The sequence below is a fragment of the Ixodes scapularis genome, unplaced genomic scaffold (assembly GCF_016920785.2).
Source record: "Ixodes scapularis isolate PalLabHiFi unplaced genomic scaffold, ASM1692078v2 PGA_scaffold8__174_contigs__length_109621045, whole genome shotgun sequence".
NCBI classification, from domain to species: domain Eukaryota; kingdom Metazoa; phylum Arthropoda; class Arachnida; order Ixodida; family Ixodidae; genus Ixodes; species Ixodes scapularis.
Window position 1 is genome coordinate 58291470 of NW_024609883.1, and position 18400 is coordinate 58309869.

Genomic DNA, 18400 nt, shown 5'->3' on the forward strand with positions numbered 1-18400 from the left:
GTGATAGACATCCCTGGCACCAATGCTTACGTGTCAACGTCACGAATTGAAGCGGTCGACGCTGATCAGTAATCTTCGATTTTATCCGGAATTGCATCTTCATGGACATGACAGCTGATATTTTAGTTTAAAAATCTTCCTGAACACAAAAACCAAGTTTTGTCATTGATCATCATCATCATCATCATTTATTTTCCTTGAGGGCCCCAGGGGGCATTATACAAGGGAGTGAACACAATAAAAACATCAACAAAAATAGTTAATAAAGAAACACAGGGTATGGCTTATTATCTTGGAGCTTCTTGCTTTGTGATTCTTTTTCGGTGTTTTCGTCGGCTAATGCCTCAATTTAATTGTCTGAATAGCAATATAAAGATGCCGGGGGCTCTCCATGCTTGGCCTCTCTTAGCTTGAGCCGCGCAGATACAATGGGCTTGAGCAAAAACTGACTTCCATTATACGTCTCTCCTTCGCCCAGCCTTATCATTTCTGCAGAAGCCCGATGAACTGGCCCACAAAGGCACGAGACCTCTAGATGTGTCACCAGCGTCTACTTCCTCTATTTCGTCAAGATTCCTCCGCCCCCCACCCGCCACCGTCAATAAGCCGCCATGACTCAATGCCCGAACGCAATCTTCCACCGAACCCGATCCTTTCCGAGACAAGGCGACGTTCGTCACTCGGCATCGACACTCCGTCAACATCCACTTCCTCCGAAAGCAGGAGCCTGCTGCCGGGCCGCTTTCCTCGTGCCACGAAAGACGTCTTTCTTCTATCAGGTCCGTGACAGAAGCCAGGCGGTCCCTCGAAACCGACGCGTCTCTAGAAGCCCGCGGCCTGCGGCGAGCGATGGACCGATAGACTCCACAAGAAGGGTCAAGGGTGCTTAGACGTCCCTCGCCCATTTGTTTTTGTTGTTTTCCTTTACACGTCTTCCCCTCAGTTCGGCTCATTCTCTCCCCGCTGGAGCCCTCGCGTATGTGACGACTTCCCTTTCCCTCATTTTTGAAAGGAAGCCAGCAGGAGGTTTAGTCAAACGGCTGACGACGTCACGAGCCGAGGCATTCAGCTTGTCCGCTGTGAGGTGATGGGTCGTGTTTACTGAGCGACGCGGTTCGGAGAAAACGGATTACGGTGGATACGTCGTACGAGGGAGAGAATTTGGAAGATAGCGAGGGGGACGACAACCCATTCAGGTTCGAACTTGTTAAAAAGTGTTCGGCGAAGCCGGTCAGTGAGCAAGTAGTCTCGAGGCAGCAACTTTGTGCAAACTTGGTTTGGAGGTAGTTAGTACTCGGTGCAGTGCAACTTGCTTTTTGGTGCATCGCGGTCTGGTCATTCTTTTGAGTTTTGAGAGATATTTAATCATGACGATGTAACTGCGCTTTGTGCAACATGACTCCGTGAATTCACGTGGCTTTGAGCGACTGGGCTCTATGCTGCTGCTGGCTTTACTGGAACTTAATCATTAGTTTCTATCCAGTGCAACTTAATTTTCTTCGACGCGCTTGAGCGTGAGACCCTGCATTTCAAACTCATCTAAAAGCTTCTGAAACAAGTTATTTCTTTTTTAATCTGAATCGTTCTAAAAGAGAATTCGCTCTTCGAAATCTCCCAAGAAACGAAGAAGCTCGGAAAACTGCCCTGCATATCAACGAGCGCGCATGAACGGCTGATTTTCATCTCTGAACGTAGATAGACGCAAATCACCTTCGTTTTTGCCTTGGTTGTGCCTGTGCTTGTGAGGACCCTGACGAGGTGTTGTGACATAGTGCCTTTGCTGCTGACTAAAGTTTTTAGAGAAGAAGGAACGTGTTTTTTGTTGGTCAGCTGACCTAGTACCTCATCATGGTCAACTCCACCACAAGAGGAAAACTGCAGAGTTTGCTCCTTTGGATTATCAGCGCAGCTTCTGTTGCGTGAGTATCTTTGAGAGTGTTCTCAAAATTGCGTAATAATTTGAACCGAAAGAATTTTTGTTTTTTTATGAGAGCTTTAGCAACTACTCAGCAATATGTTAGACATCTCGTTGCAAATGTTATCTCTACGTTTATTATGTGGTATCCGCTATAATTTGAGTGTATTGAAAACTGAGTGAGTGTCCAATTGTTCGAACTGGTTCGACCTCTTTGTCTTTCATCCTTGTATTACTTGATCAAGTAGCCGTGATTTAAAAGGGCGACGCAAAACTTTGCGTGCTTCAGTAAACCCAGAAAAAAAAATTAATTGACAGTCATAACTTATAGAAGACGAGTTAGGATATTTTTATACGATATGGCAGTCGTAGACGAAATTCGAGAAAAACAAGCAGCCAGTAGAAGCGGTCACACTAATGTTTTTGTGACACACCAATGTTTTTGGGGTTGACAAAGGTGAGTTCCACGCATTGATAAGGTTCGGCTACTCTTGTCATCCCAGTGGCTGGGCACGGGCCGCAAACCGAATGTATGTCAAGGCATTGACTCTCACGTGCCAGAAGTCGAGTGCGCACGCAGTGTTTGTGTCATCTGTATGAACCACATTTAAATATCGTCAACGCGATGATCGCAAAGCTTGATGGCGAAATTCAGGGGGTCGCAATATTCACCGTGACAACAATCTGATCGGGTCTCGCGAAGGAGATACCGAAGAAAAACGACCGCTTTTATCTTTAAACTTTTTTTGCTACAAACGAGCTTCTTAGTCAGTGGCGTTGTGTGCCAGTGTCACATTAGGGCTAGTAGGCTTGTGTAATGTGAGGAACATTATTAGTACGTAATATCGTTCTACACACCCTTTAATATCTTTAATATACGTCAGGCACCCTATGTGTGCTGTTCCTGCATCTGAAATATGGGTACACTGAATGGGCACATCCTTAAACTACCTAAATGTATTTGTAAGTAAGAGGCAGAAAACGTTGAGCCTCCAATATAGCAGACGGTGAAAAATTTTGAAAAAAGACGAACATACGTGATCACTCTAGTAACGATATTTGGAGTAGTCACTGAAGGTTTTGTATTGGTACTGGAGAAACGGGTGTTTACAATGAGCCCATTCACAAAGTGCATAAAATTGCAGCCTACTAGCATTGGGTCCTCAATGCAAATTAAAACATGTTAAAATAGCGATGCTGGCTCTGAAGTAGGAACTGATTCCTGCGTAAAGCGGGCTTATTCAGAAGCTTACACAGGCCAATTGTTCTGTAGTTTGTTTTACTTTTTTATTTTTTTTACAATACTTCACGTTTCCAATCTTTACGTAACCCCAAGTTCATTACAAATGTCAGAAGTCTGCGTCCACCCCGTAAACTTGTATCTCATGGTGTTGTAAGAAATTATTGCCGATAACTTCGTCCTTAGTACGATTTAAGGAACAGAGTTGATAGCCGTTGTTCGCTGCTGTAAGTCTTTAACGTTTGCTGATCGTGTGCTACTTCTAGGAACGAAATTAAAATATTGTTATATTCTTTATCAAGACCCATGCGGACTATGAAGAAGCAAACTAATATATCTGGAGCGTATATTTTCAAGCAAAACACCTGGTGAAGTCAATCGCTGTACGCTACAGAGGCAGATCGGCGAATGACGTGGCTATTCTTATTTGAAGACGAAAAAACAAAATAAAAATTCTAGTTTGTAGCACTGACCATTGTGAAGCTCAGCTACACAGCACACTAATTTTTTTTAAGTCTAAACTTAATATCAGTCTCGTCATTGGCCGCGCTCCATTCACAGCCCTACCGAAAAATCCGGTATAACTTTCCCTATCCGGAATATGGAAGCAGAAATTTGTTGCTGGAAAGCCGAAATCCAGATTGCAGACAAAGGAATAATTTCTGAAAACCTAAATTCCAGATAGAGTCCAGATAGAATTCAGATAGATTGCCGGTTCCATAATCCGGATAGCGAAAAGTTATACCGGATTTTTCGGTAGGGAGACTGCAGTGATCGTCTCTCTCATGTGCATTGTGGGAAAGATGAAGCTAGAGAAATTTTAGGGCGTTGATAACAAATATAAGCGGGTCCGATAAATAAATGCGCCCAGGACACGTCCAATATTAACCTGTATTGAACTTACATATGCTTGCCGAATAAGTGTAATGAAATCGGGGAATTAGAACTGCTCAGACTTGTATTTTTAAACATAGATCATAATTAAGAATTATTATGATTATAATATTATGCGGGCAAATTTTTACCTTAGGTTAAATGTGGCAATTACGGTAAAACGTCTTGCAGGGTAAAAATGTTCGTTATGTGAGATTTCCCTCTCCTTTATTTTTCTTGTTTTCAATCAGCTGAACAATTTAATGGACAATTTAGAAACTTTCAAAACTTCGAACTGACAGCTTATGCAGCGGTAAGAAAACATTTGGGCCATGATAAGAAAGGCCTCAGTATATGGGATATGACTTTCAGAGAATGCACTGTTCATCTGTCAAATAAATCGAGCTTGACTGCACGAGTTAAGCATGTAAAAAATGTAAAACTTTGTATCTTTGATTTTGCAGTCAAATACTTACAATCTTTAGAGTCACACACTTTAAGGCATTTAGTGAGCGTAAGAAGAATGTTTTCTCTCAAAGGCACTCCGAAGAACAAATCTCGGAAATTCATTGCGTAAGCACGTGACTTTCAGTATGATATAAGAACGCGAAGCGTCACGCTCAAAGTCCTAATGCAGACTGCATTATAATAGTTTCTTTATCTTAACAGCGTAAACGTATTTTGAGCCTAGCCATTCGCCAAGCCCTATCAATCGATTGCAGCGATCTCTCGCAAATGCTTAACGAAAAATAAACTTACTGAATTGCTTGAAGGGTGAATTGCAGAAAAATGGACTACGGTAAGTAAAATGCAGGCTGTCATAAAAAATATTTTCTTTTGCACAGGAATTCTTAATTTTTGGAGATTGTAGCCTTCCCAACCTTCAACTAATAAGAGATCGCAATTTTCGAGAGCTTCCCTCAGATTCGGTGCGACTTAGGCGTATGCTCTTATCTTCATATTGAACAATATGATATTTGGCACATTGTAATATAAAATTATTACGAGAGGTACGCGAAGTCCATTTTCTCGAAACGTATGCCTTATGATTCATGTTTTTGGTAAATACCAAAACACTCCAGCAAAAACCGAGCCTTTTTCTTTTCTTTTTTCATTTGGTGAAGCACAAATATAAAACGCAAATAACACTCGTGGAGCTGTACTTGAATAAAAAAAGATCAGACTTCTCGGGAAAAAGATCGTCCCCTAAAGCTTTGTTTTGTGCTCACCCGCAACGCACCCCCCCCCCCCCCCCTTTAAAATGGACATGAGATTTCTTGCGCCGGAACCACTCATGTTCTCAGTTGTCATTTTCTTATTGGTATGGAAGCTTTTTCTCAATGTTCAGGTCACGCTTGCGCTATCTGGAATTCAGAAAATCTCATGCCCGTGTTCTAATTTTTTTTCTTTTACATAAGCTCCAATAAACATTAATCTATGGTAAGACACCAGAAATTCACTACGCAAAACACCAAATTTGTGGTGAAAAATTTTTCATATAGAAGACACAGAATTCTAAGAAAATTATGCTCCGAAAACACGGGACCCTAGTAATGCTCGTAGACGGTCACTGATTCCAAGGATACTTATAACTGTCAATTTTCTAATTACGTAAGGGTCCTTTATGAATTTTCAAATTCCTTTTTATGGGATGTGTTTACACTGGAAACTTCAAAACGACCTTATCCTAAGACATCTATCTTCTTTTTCTTTTTTTTATTCTTGCAATTAGCCCGCGTTTTGAATGTTGCGTCTCCGAATTTGCAACCGGCTAAATACGGATTCGGCAACGCAAAGGTCGGCGTAAAAGCCTCCCACTGATTGATGCTGGTTGTGGCGTGTGACGTGCCGTATGACAACGTTTCGGAGCTGATGCCCTTTCCTCACCCGGCTCTTCGCTGGCAACAAAGTGATATCAGCTCTGCTTCTTTGCCGTACGCAATATCATACGCAATATTGGAGAGTTTTAGTATCGCGTATAGAAGCCTGGAGCAAATGCAAGCGCTGCGTGTTTGCGTCGCGTGCTTCATGCTGGGCATGCGCGTTGTCGCCATGCGCCAATCCAAGACCACAGTTTGGCCTCCGCGCACATGCAGTCTCGAACACTCAACTCTAATGCAGACGCATAGTGCTTGCGTTCGCCCCTATGCGCAATACTAAGACTCACTATTATACTATTACACGCGACGTCCTGCGTCACACCAGGAGGGCTTTTGCGTCGAACTTGACGCATTTGAAAGCGGATTACGCCTGACTGAGTGACATATTTGGAGACGATTATCACAAAATACTTTCTGCCTAGCCCCCCCCCCCCCCGCCCCCCCCCCCCCCTCCAAAAAATAAAAATCAGAACACGTTTTTTTTAGATTCTCGATAATCCCACATAACCGAATAAAGTAGTTAAGTACTTTATTAAGAGATACTTACTTAATTATGGAGTTCACAGCTACTTCTAGTTTTGCAAATTTGCACTTAGTGATCGTCAGGTACAAAAACAAATTTTGAGCAATTGCCGTAAGTTTCTTTTTTTTTTTTAAGACACGTGGAACGTTTATTTCATCATCCTGTTTAGGGAAGGATTTTGCTTTGATCTTGGCATGCAAACTTCCACAAGGCACCTGAGCGAATCGAACAAAGCTAACCTCCTCAACCAGTGGAAACTACAATCCCCTGAGTGGTTTCCTTGAGGCTTATACCTTGAATGTCCGTAATAGCCACGTACCTGAGTTTCATATGCTGAGAACACGTGTTTTACACTTGACATTGAAAATAAGCGTTGAAATTTCCGACACCGTACCGATAGACCACAAGCGCGAATCTTGAATATTCGCGGATCATGTGGTGAAAGAAACCTAAATGCCGTGACAGAAAGTCGTGAAGGAAAGGCGACACTTGGACGCCTGTTATTGCTGTTACTGCGTCAGCAATTGACAGTGTCTGCGTCTGTTCCTTCCTCGGTGCGTACTAACGGCGGTACCCAACCGTTTTGAGACGATGGTGACCATCGCTTTCGGATTGAATTGGTGGATAATTTCAGAGCGATAACTTAAAGGAGCTCCTGTCGCAGAATAGCCGGCGTCGGCGGGCGAGAAAATCCTGATGGGCCTGTGAGTAATTCATTTGCCTACAAGAGAGAATTCGAGGGATTCTAGTCGGACGCGGGATTCGAACCCGAAACCCTTCGGTTGCGAACAGACACGCCACCGACTGCGACACACTTGCACTAATCGGGAACGAGCGGGGGTTTTGTTTTTAGCTATCGCGTTTCACTCTCAATGGAGAAGCATGAGCGTCCTCCTATAATTATGAGCGGGCAATAAGACGAAACACACTGCTTTCATTCTAGAATGCGGGGTCAGTAACGTGTGCGTGTTTTTGTAAATAATAATTTGCCCAAGTAGTTGTTCAATAGAAATCAAGCACGATGTTTCAGAGGAGGTACGGGCTTATATGCTTAACCCGTCGTTGAAATTAAAATTAAAAACGAGGAATTCTATTGGCTGAAAATGTAGTCAGATTTATTAAAAAAATATGAGCAACGCAAGACGACCCTCAATGACCGGAATGTCAATACCAACGATGCCGTTTGCAATTATTTACGTTTAAGACAAAAAAAAAAGAAGAAAATATAGTAGAACATCGGCTCAATGAAAACATGTCTAAACCAATAAAACGGGATCATAGGACATCGGCTTAAAGTATACTGCCCGAAAACTAAACATCCAATAGTAAAATAATGCTGTTCAGAAGGCAAAATTCGTGAACAGGTCAGCTATTTTCCTTGACGTATGGCTCGAAGGTTTCTACTAACAGAAATGACGTAACGCTAGAAAAAAAAAAAAAAAAAATGGGACCTCTTTACTTTCACGATTTTATTTTTGCCCACTGGACGAAGCAGTCGGGGCTGTTCAAAGCCATTGGTGAAAATAAGCTAACGGAGCACAAATGGGAATTTAAACGAAACGACTCACGGCTTATCTTTCTTACATTTCTGGTCCGCCAAATTGACACGCGATTTAATAAAAGTACGAACTGTGCATTACTGTTAGGTTAAAAAAGTGCCGGTGAAAGACAAAAGTTGCAAGAGCAAGAGCACATGTTCTCGTGAATTCTAAGCTCTATTATTCGAGCTTCCGTCCCAGCTATCGAAATAACACGCCCTGTCCCAGAAAACATTTTCACGCAATAAGTAAACGACCCGTTGTTTTACCAAGCGGCCTTTTGCTGCGGTAACGGAACGCGTACCCGCACGCATGGGTATGGCGCTGCTGCAGATGCAAAATATGGCTATACTTCGTCTCACCTTAGCATGAACTATTGTTAGCCGCGCACGCTAAAAGCGCGAGCTATTTGCTTTGGATGAAGCCTCGAAGGCTGCGCGAGCGCTCGTGCAACGGGTGCTCCAGTCAAGGCCAGTCAGGGCTACCCGTTCGTGCTCTCACAGCCTTCGCAGATAGTCCATGCTGAGACGAGGCGAAGTATAATATGGACAGTGGCCTCTTTTTTCTCCTTCGCCTTAAAATATCACAATGGAAAGTGCACCACTGTGATGCTACTCTGGTACTGTGACTGCATGAAATAGCATTGCAGTTTTGTTTCTCTGTTTTGTCGCCTGCAAATGAAGCATTGTAGTATCTCTAAAGTATATAGAAATTATGTAACAAAAAAGTGTATATGAACATAATTCAATTACATTTCTAAGTAACGTTTACTGTACTGAATTTTTTTTTTCTGAGGAAGTACCCTAAGTATTGCTCTAAATACTTTCTGAAGCAACTATTCAGTAATTTATGTTAAATACTATCACCGAGTTTCTTGTACAACACTGTTCCAAAGCCCAACGCGGAAGCCAAAGCCCCGCAATCTCGAAAAGTCGAAGGCAGACCCGCAACATAGAAAAAAGTGACTCTGGAGCTCGCTAGAAAAACGATTGAAAATCAAACGCTCACTCAATATATCTAATGCCTACTCTCCTGTCCTATGCTATCACTCTTTAAATTAATCCCAACGTTTCAAAACTTGGAAAACACGCATTAGAATGTTCTTCATGAAATAGCAGTCGCCGAAAAAGAAATAGAGAAACAAACAGGCTTCACACCCTCAACTGAGAACCAGGACAGCGGCCAAATAATTTGGTGCCGATCATATTCCGGCAATGTACATCAAACCCCATCCACGGTGACTCACTCTGGGGTTGGCGAATCACAGTGCCGTAGCCTAATCTATACTCCCAAAACCCCGGTCGCAGATTCGGAGCGCGAGGATCTGGTAGCACAGAGCATCAAAGAGCCCTTTCTCGGGGACCCTTGACGTCAGCGCACAGCTTTTGCAGCGGCGAGGACCCGAAACACACTTGTTCGCTCGAGAGAAGTGTGTTTCGGCGTCTCGCCGGAGCGAGGCGCCAGTCACATGGCTCTCCTCTCATGCGTTGTCTGCCGCTCCACCTTTTCTATTTCGGCGGCCGCGTCTCGTGGCGATCTGTCAGGCTTTGTCAGTATTGAGGAGGCTATTAAAGTGCATGTGCTAAGATACGCAAAATCTTACGATTCAGAAATATCAGTGATTGCAGCAATTGAACGCGAGTCACTTTCTGAATGTCCGTCGAGGCATTGATTGTCTGGAGCACAAATCAAGTGCTCCCGCAGTACAGGTGTCCAATCTGTGGGGAACAATTAAATACCGTCACGTTTCGAAACAAAAACAAAACAAAAAAAAAAAAAAACTTCATGCTATCAACAATTGACCGCCAGGTAGGCCCAGAAAAAGAAACGTTATATGGGCTAATGCAGGAACAGGTCATGAGCAGCAAAACCTATTCACGCTAATTGTAATATTTTAATGTAGATCCGTGATGTGAGCCTCAGGCTATTACAATCCCCGGTAATATTATGTTTCTTCATTGTGGTGGAAAGATATTCGAGGTATCGCAAAGCGAGTCCAAATTACTCAATTGAATACAAATTGTCTGGCCTAGGAACAAAAAGTACACATCCGTATAATTGGAATTTACATTGATTATTCTCTTATTATTGCTGTCTCTTGGTATGCGGGGAAATATCACGACATACGCATTTGTTTTGCCTGGAATTAATCTTTTACAACGTTTTACGAAGAGGAGTCGAGGGAGGGCGCAAGGAGCGCATGAACAAGAAAGCTGGGGGTGATATTAATAATTTTTTTATTGCGACTAGATCAGTGACACACGCCTGGGTTCGATGAACGAGCGATATTAGGATTTCACACTCCAGGCATTGTTGGGAACCGGGGTAGCTACGATAAGGTAAAAAAGATCAACTTGTACAACAACAAAAAAATAATATAGATTTCACTATCTTTTGTAATTTCACAGCAAAAAGAACGATACTCTTAGTTCGTCTTATTGCGGCAATTCTCTTGTGGTGTCCGAGAGGTATGCAGGTAGTGACCTTTTACCTTATTATTGGTTCATGGTATGGGCAAGTGGTAGTTATGATTGTATATAACTACTCTTGTTCTAATAAAATCCCTGCAGTCATCCGTGAAATTTGAATTCATTCAAATTAAAATGACGGCTTTGGTCGTTATCGTTTATTCACCTATAAATTATGCCTTTCAATTCACGTGTGGTCAGCAGATAATTTCTTGTTCAATCTGTCACAACAAAGCGGCGTACATGTTAACAACACATTTTTTTTTTAAATTTTGAGATATTACATTGAGTGGGCCCCTTTGTAATATATCTAAAGTTTAATCGGTACAAGCTATACCGGAGTGGTGGAACAGAGTTTTTGAAAAGCAAGATATGACATAGATAACCTTTTTGGCTGTACTCTTAGAATACTGCAAATGACTAAATTTTCGCGAGGACCCAATTTTCGTGAATTTCGCGAATTGCCTACGATTCGCGAAAAATACGTCCCGTGAACAATTCGGGCAATATGTGAACGCTACGGAAGCTACACTCGATTCGCGAAAATTAGAACCCGCGAATAATTGCGAAATTTCAGCTATGGGCCAATTCGCGAAGTTTGAGCACGCGAAAATTAAATCGTTTACTCTATTAATCTATTTTGTTGCCTCCGAAACAGCTAAAGTTTCAGGTTTTGTGAGGGTTGTGCACTCCAAAATAGCTGGTCATATACGGAAACACGTGTCCTTAAGCTCGAAGCAGCTAGCTTACGATAAGAGGAAGTTGGACAAGCAGATAAATATAGCAGCCAAAGCGGAAAGGTTAAAGTAGACAACCTTCTGTGTCTCCAACAAACTCAGCAAAAAACAAAACAGGAAAATGTCGTCTATCTAAACAGCTAAAAGCCGTTCGGCTTCAAAAACATCTTGGTCTAATTATTTTTTTTTTACATAAGTTTTTTTTTTTTTTTTTTTTTTGCAGTGAGTATATTGTTTGACGCCTAGGGATGTTATAAACTGCATTGGCGAGTAAGCTCGAGAATTCTCACGTCTCCACAGTCATCCGAAATCGTTTTTAATTTCTCCATGACCTTTTTTGGCGTGTACCGGTTGTCCTTGTGAAGCTTGCTAGTGACGGCTGCAAATGCTTGGCGATGACTCGACGAGGCGTTAAAACCATATAGCTTCATAGACAGGAAACCAACCCGTCGCGCTTGGTGGAAGAATGTCGTAGTACGTGACACCGCACGCTCTATTGACAATTGCTTTTTTTTTTCTTAGACATGCTGGTGCGAGAATTTTGTTTTAACTTCAGCAGGACAGCGGTGAATTGCATTGAGTTAGTATAACATCGCCCACACGGCCACCTGTACGACCAACTTTCCAAGAAAAGAAAATCTCGCGCAAAGGATGAGGTTACTTGTCTTGTTCGTCACTGGTCGAAAGGCGTGACTCATTCCAACTGAACTGAAGGTAAAGTTGTTGACGACGCAACCGTCGTGAGATACTACGGTACCATCCAGTACCACCTAAGTGACTCAGCCACTCTCGGGAATCTTTAAGTGTTGTGTTCCTGGCCAGTCAAAACGCGTTATTTTTAGGTAAAAAAGGGAAGGTCCTCAAAGTAAATGACAAGTTCAACGAGTTCTCAGAAAGGCCGCAGCCATCACGTCTACAGAACCTTAAAAGGGCTCATCTGGAATATGAAATATCTCCGTGTTTCTTTACCCCGTGTCCCTTCTTTTTTTTTTTTTTTTTGTGGTCGCGGCATACATCTTTTTCTAGATAGAAGGGCGGCGTCACCCATAAAAGGCCAATGGAGGACACCCATTGGACACTTGGCGTTGGGGTGAGACTTATGCTGTCGCCGATTGGACAGGAGTCTCGGATAAACTCTGACGCGGCACTCGTGTCTCACCCTTGCCCCGCGACGGCCTTCGTTAGGTGACGCTGAAAAGGAAGAACTACGGCCTTGTTTAGCAGGATAATGTTACTGCATACCAGTTAAAAAAAGTAAAGAACAAAGTGCCACCAATTGCCGCCCCAAATTTTGTTTTTTACTTAATATGAAGTATATCATTTGTCGTCATTCGTAGAATATGCGGCTATACAACGAATCATAACTGCGAGCGATCATTCAAAACATCATGTCAATGTATTTTTCAGGGCGTGAGCCTGAAGTGGAGGGGGGGGGGGGGGGGGTCAGTCTAGTAAAGGTGTAGTAAAGCATGTGTTTCAGTCTCGATGTATTATATGCATATATATTTAATTATACAATGCTCATCAGATGTACCCTTCTTCGCGTATCATGCTGTTGCTAAAACAAGCGGAAAAAAAATCGATTCACGACACAATTTCAATTTTGTCCCGTCTTTGAAAGGGACACTGACAGGGTATTTATGCTCGCCAATGTTTTTATTTTTACATGACACATGAGAGCCTAACTACCCAGAAAAATATTCGAGGCTCGAAATTCGTTTGCTTTTTACCCGAAAGCCGACGATCTAGAATTGGCTGTTTTGAGTTGCGCTTACACTCTTTTCCGTGTTCACGAGCCGTTTACTATGGTTTAGACACTACCACTAGAACTAATCAGAGTCTTGGGTCATCGAAAACATACAGAGAATAATAAAAATAGAAAAGAAACACGATACCCATTATTTCTTGTGATTTTTAAAAAGCTGCAATTACGTTGATTGCAGCTTTTTGATTGGAGAAGAAAAAGGTTGCACAGCCACGTGACCTCCGCCAACTCTCTTGAGGCCTCTATGTTTCTTCTTCCTCACAGTCCAGTTTCGGTTTCGGTTTCCAGCGGTTGCGTTTTTTTTTACTTTATTAAATATACACGTGACGCAATAGCAAAATGTTTATTGGGTAGCCTTCGGACACCATATTAAATCAACTGGCAAAAAATAATATTAAAACCAAATTGGGGAGTGTCAGTGTCCCTTCAACCAAAGCACGAGCTTCTAGCGCCAGCTCATGGCACAGAATATTCATTCTGTGCCCCCCTGTAGCCGTGCCGCAAAAGCAACTCGAATAAAAAAAAAAACATAAAAAACTACTTCTCGTTTATGTTTGACGCGTTTGTTTCAATAACACTAGAAGAAAAAAAAGACATTCCCGAGTGCCTCGGTTTTGTTAGTCTACGGAGCGTGCTAGTACGCAGCGTGTGATCATTCGACTGGCTGTTTTAACATATATCGATATTAAGCTGCCAATGCTCTGATCGCCCTTTCTTCTTTGAAATGTCAATTGTTTTAAGTTTTGTCACAATTTTTTTAAGGAAGTTCTAGCAACATTGACAATATCTTGGAGCAATGTGCTTCTAGAAGCACCAGAATTTGATGGCAGAACTTCTACAATAAAAAACAAACAAACAAATCCTAAAAAAATACCGAAATAATCGAATTTGTTTTTTTCTCAGTGGCGGAAATAAGGTTTACCCCACTTGGAAGCGAACATTTGGAATATACACCAGGTACCCTGTTCCAAACAAAAGCAAAAGAAAACTTTTTTGAAAACGCCTATTGAATCACCATCTCCTCGAAAGCACTCCACGACGCGCGAGTTCTTAGGAAAATATCAGACGACGTCCTTCGGACGGTAGTGACCTCACTTCTTTGTTCTGACACACTTCTGGCTGACCTTCCGCCTTGATGTAACCTCCAACTCACCGTCCATCAACATATCGTTAGATATGACACAGGACCCGCTAGAGGCCCCTCATGTTACACGAACTCTTGCAGGGACGCCTGCATCGTTACGGCGCCAAACGTCGTTCGTCTGGGAGTCGAAGAGACGCTGGTCGTCTTCAACAGAGGCGTCGCTACGAAGGATGTCTCGCTCTTGGTGCAAGACTACCCTGGTCGTCTCAACACGCTGTTCAGGCATACTGTCAGCTTGGGCCCCGGTGAGTTTAACTCGAAAGAAACGGTAGTAGGTTGTTCGCTTGGTGTAAAGAGACATGTTTCTTGCAACTACGCTCTTAAAAATCTGAAACTACGGTAGAAAGAACACGGAAATCACTTCTTGGTTTCATTAGTGGCATAGTTTGACGCCTGTCTCAAGTTCATTTGCGTCATGAATGCAGAAGTGTTGAAATCTGTGTCATTTTATACTGCTTAATTATAAAAAAAGCGCTTTATATAGCGAATAAATAAAAAATGAGCGCTGAGTTACAACTGATCGTTTATTTTTATTGTTCGTAAAACGAAAGTTGCCAGAACCCAGTTCACTCACGCCCAAAACGATACCCTCGGTATCATAACAAGGAGCAGAATGCTCGCCTGCCGTGGGCCTTTCTTTTTGTCCTTGTTTTTTTCCCCTGTTTTTTTTAAAAATCACCATAGATGCTACTGGAGTGAATATAAACTTTTACTAACTCAAAGGAAAAAGTCACTCAAGGGCCATAAGCATTGGCACAGTGTTAGACTTCCTCAAACAACCGTTTTCTTCGTGGCTGCTAAAATGACTATAGTAATAAAAGAAATGTTAATAAAATTACGTTTTTTTGCCACTGCCCTAATGTTTGAAGGTCTCTTACGAGTTGACAAACGTCAACAACTATTCCGGTTTCTTCAGATTACACGAACGCCATTATCTATAATGCACTGGTGGCATCCGGTACCCCATGGTAACCCACAAGTTTCGTTTGTTCGTCAAATTTGTAGCGCCGTACTGTGTGGCCACATTTTCTTTAGACGAACGACCCTATCTGGAATCAACTCGCACTCGACACATGAGGCGCTTTCAAAAGCCTTGGCTGACACACTCAGCAGCGCCAGGACCGACGTTCTGGTAAACTGACGCCCCGTGCTACAGATGCAGATATAAAAACCGACTGCCTATCATATGACTGCACACGTGCGTCTCGTGCGTTTTAGATGAGATAGTGTTGTCAGCAGTGGCGTAGTAACGGGGGAGGATTCGGGTGCCCCGGGTACCAGGCGTCCCAGTCACGTGTGTGTGAACGTGGGGGGGGGGGGGGGGGGGGGCTGCGTACGACCTAAGGCCTAAGAGCCGCGGGTGCTGAATACCTAACTACGCCACAGGTTGTCAGCAGAAAATGTCTGAAACTTCCAAGTCCTCGAGCCTGTCGAACGTTTCTTAACACGAGTGCAATCCAAGTAAGGTACGGACAGAGCCGAACACTAAATTGAATGCTTGTTTAAAATTTATTATATTCTCAGGAAAATGCGATTCTTTTAAAGGGATAAGATGAATAACAATATTGGGTAAATGTTTGAAACTATATAGAGATGTTGGTGCGCTTAGTGTCACTAGCAACAACACTTCGCAGCGTCGTAGTTGTTCAGTTTGGCAACTGAAGGCTCAAATACAGTGTGTCATCAGGCTTCACAGATTTGTTTCAAAGACGCCGTGAGAGCTACACTACAACGGCTTATACAATTGAGCTTTAGCTTACACAGCCAGGGGGGCATAATAAAGGAGGTAATCTTCAAAAATTGAACAATTACCTAAAATTCGTTAACAAACTGCTTAATTAAAACAAATAAACATATGGTTATTATATAAGAGATTGCTCAGCGTCGCTGATCGAAAACCACCCAAGCAGTAATTTTTAAAAGGAGTTTGAGCTCGTCGGATGTGCAGTAGTGCTCTAAAGTTTGCACTAGGGCAACAGGCGGAATGCTGGCAGCGAGAACGCGTGGTTGATGAGAGACGGAAAACCCGCGCGGGTGAGCATTCGCATCGCTAAGGGCGATTCACACACTTGCGCGGTGTCCAACCGGGTGCAGCTGCAACAACTCGCGACGCACGGGTCGCTGCGGCAACAGCGGTGTCGGCTCCAACAAAATCGGGTAGAAACCGGTTTTGTTGGAACCGACGCAGCCGTTCAAGTCGGACTGAATAGGATTCAACGCAAGTGTGTGGATCGCCCTTTAAGGACGATTCACAAACTTGCGCTCAGTCCGACCAAGTGCGAGGGTTGCTATACCAACAGCAACTTTTTTTTTTGAGCCAAAGCATCTCTTGCTATAGCAACCCTCGCACTCGGCCAGACTCAGCGCAAGTGTGTGAATCGCCCTTTAGCCTCGCTCCTGCATTACGAGTGGTAACTTCGTCGCTCAATCGTGCTTCGCACGTCCTCCAAGTTTTTCTAAAATTAACTGATTTAGCAGTTTTCGACAACACTCAGCAAGTTTCTCATACAAATATATGTTTATCTTTTAAGTTTAAGAAAAATGAATTCACATATTTGAGTCAATTAGTCGGCGTATTGTGAGAATTAGCGCCCTATAACATGTCCTTCGAGAGGTATAACGCAGCTCCACAAACCGCCTTAGTGTAGTTTTCAAGGCCTTTTTTTTTTTTCGTTCGTAACAAGGCTGTAGAGCCTAATACAACATACTCCAACGTAAAGGGGAACTCGCGGCCGCGTGCTGCTCTATCGCAGAGCGCATAGTGTGACTTGTAGTAGATGCCCAGGGCCATGCTCGTAGTCCAATAAACACCGCGCATGCTGCGCTACGCTGCATTAGCTGTGCTTAACATTGGAACGTAAACATACCTTAAGGTTTTATGTACACGTTTGAGAAGTAGTTTATGTCAAGTACGCCCTCACGTCATGCGCCAGTCTCTGACAATGTGTACGAGAAAAGCAGATGCAGCTAAAGGTTTTTCGGTCCTCTAAAGCCGCCAATTCTGTAGCCAAAAAGCATTGGTAAAAAAAAAAAAGTTGAATTATGTCGTCAAATGACTGCAAAATGATTCTCATTTACCGACGCTTAGCTATTGTTCTTATTTCTGAGATAACTTTCCAGGCATCGATATCTATCAATTTCTACAGGGCGCTGTATTTATTATTTGCCCAGAATAAATTCATACTCTGTTCTTTCGCTGTAACATCTATGCTTGGTTGGGGTAAACATTCTGTGACAATGGAACCAGGGCCACAGGGACGAAAGAAACCGTTTCACTGTGCGTGTGAATCTACTACTACCAAATATTTTGCGGGGTGTAACTTAGCCACCTAAAATGTAAAATAACCGCATTTCTTAGCTTCTATTTCACAATGTTACCGTTAACATTTGTCAGGATATGTCAATCTTGGAGCATTTATTCTTTTAGTTCCATCGGGTTTGCTTAGAATAATCTCGCCGAACATTTTCTAGTTATACATCTTTCTCCTGTGGAGTGCATCGTCGATAGTCGGTTGGTTGTATCTTGGGTACTTTCCCTGAGATCGCCCCTATGTTCACCCAGGAGGGTTTTGTCGAAGGCTGGCAATCATATGTTGTTAAAACGAACGAATCAGTGTGCCACGTGTATGCACAAGTTAGACAGAAGAAACCGGGAGTTTCCATGGTTTCCGTACATTGGCTGGTTGGCGAGCTCACCGGCTTAAGCAAGCAGGGGTGCAAAACCCAGGGTCCGTGGGTTTTGCAGCGCAAGCTTTCGTTATACGTGTTCTGAGCTGTGATGTCCAACCGACGTCCCTTAGCGCCACCGACTTCCCTTAGGGCCAGCCGTAACCGAACGCGATTTGAAGGCGATTTGACTTCGCGCCGTAGTCACGTGTGTGCTCCTATTACATTATATCTCGCCCGCGCTCCTATTTCATAATATCTCGCCCAGAACGGTTTGCGTGCTCATGGCATCAAGACTGTTGTGCCGATGATGTTCACATTTATTAAATCGTCGCCGCACATCTGCGTTGGTCGCAAGACAAACGGAATTTGACGCGATCGACCAAGGTGAAATTTATCTTGTAAGGCTTTGGTCAAAGCTTTGGCTTGTGTGCAAAAACGGGTGAAACGTATGAAAAGAGAGGCTGATATTCCTGCATGCTCGACGATCGCGACCCAGCACCCTAACCGCGATCCTCGCAGGAAAAGATGAACTGTGGCAAATCCGTGTGTGTCTCGAGAAAAATCTAAACTAAAACCGAAACCAAAACAGCCCCGAACTATATCTAGCGCAATAACATAGGACGTTAGCTTTGCCTTTCTAGCTTTCTT

At 43.0% G+C, this 18400-nt stretch overlaps 1 protein-coding gene across 1 annotated transcript in view; it reads left to right on the forward strand.

The window, feature by feature from the left end:
- The first annotated feature begins 1060 nt into the window (after positions 1–1060).
- The window catches only part of LOC8039362 (complement C3), an 88748-nt gene continuing 71408 nt past the window's right edge, over positions 1061–18400 (forward strand). The window contains exons 1-2 of the mRNA XM_040210681.3: positions 1061–1919; positions 14165–14328. Coding sequence (XP_040066615.1) covers positions 1849–1919; positions 14165–14328 — 235 coding nt within the window. The 5' untranslated portion in view covers positions 1061–1848. The remainder of the gene's footprint in view (positions 1920–14164; positions 14329–18400) is intronic.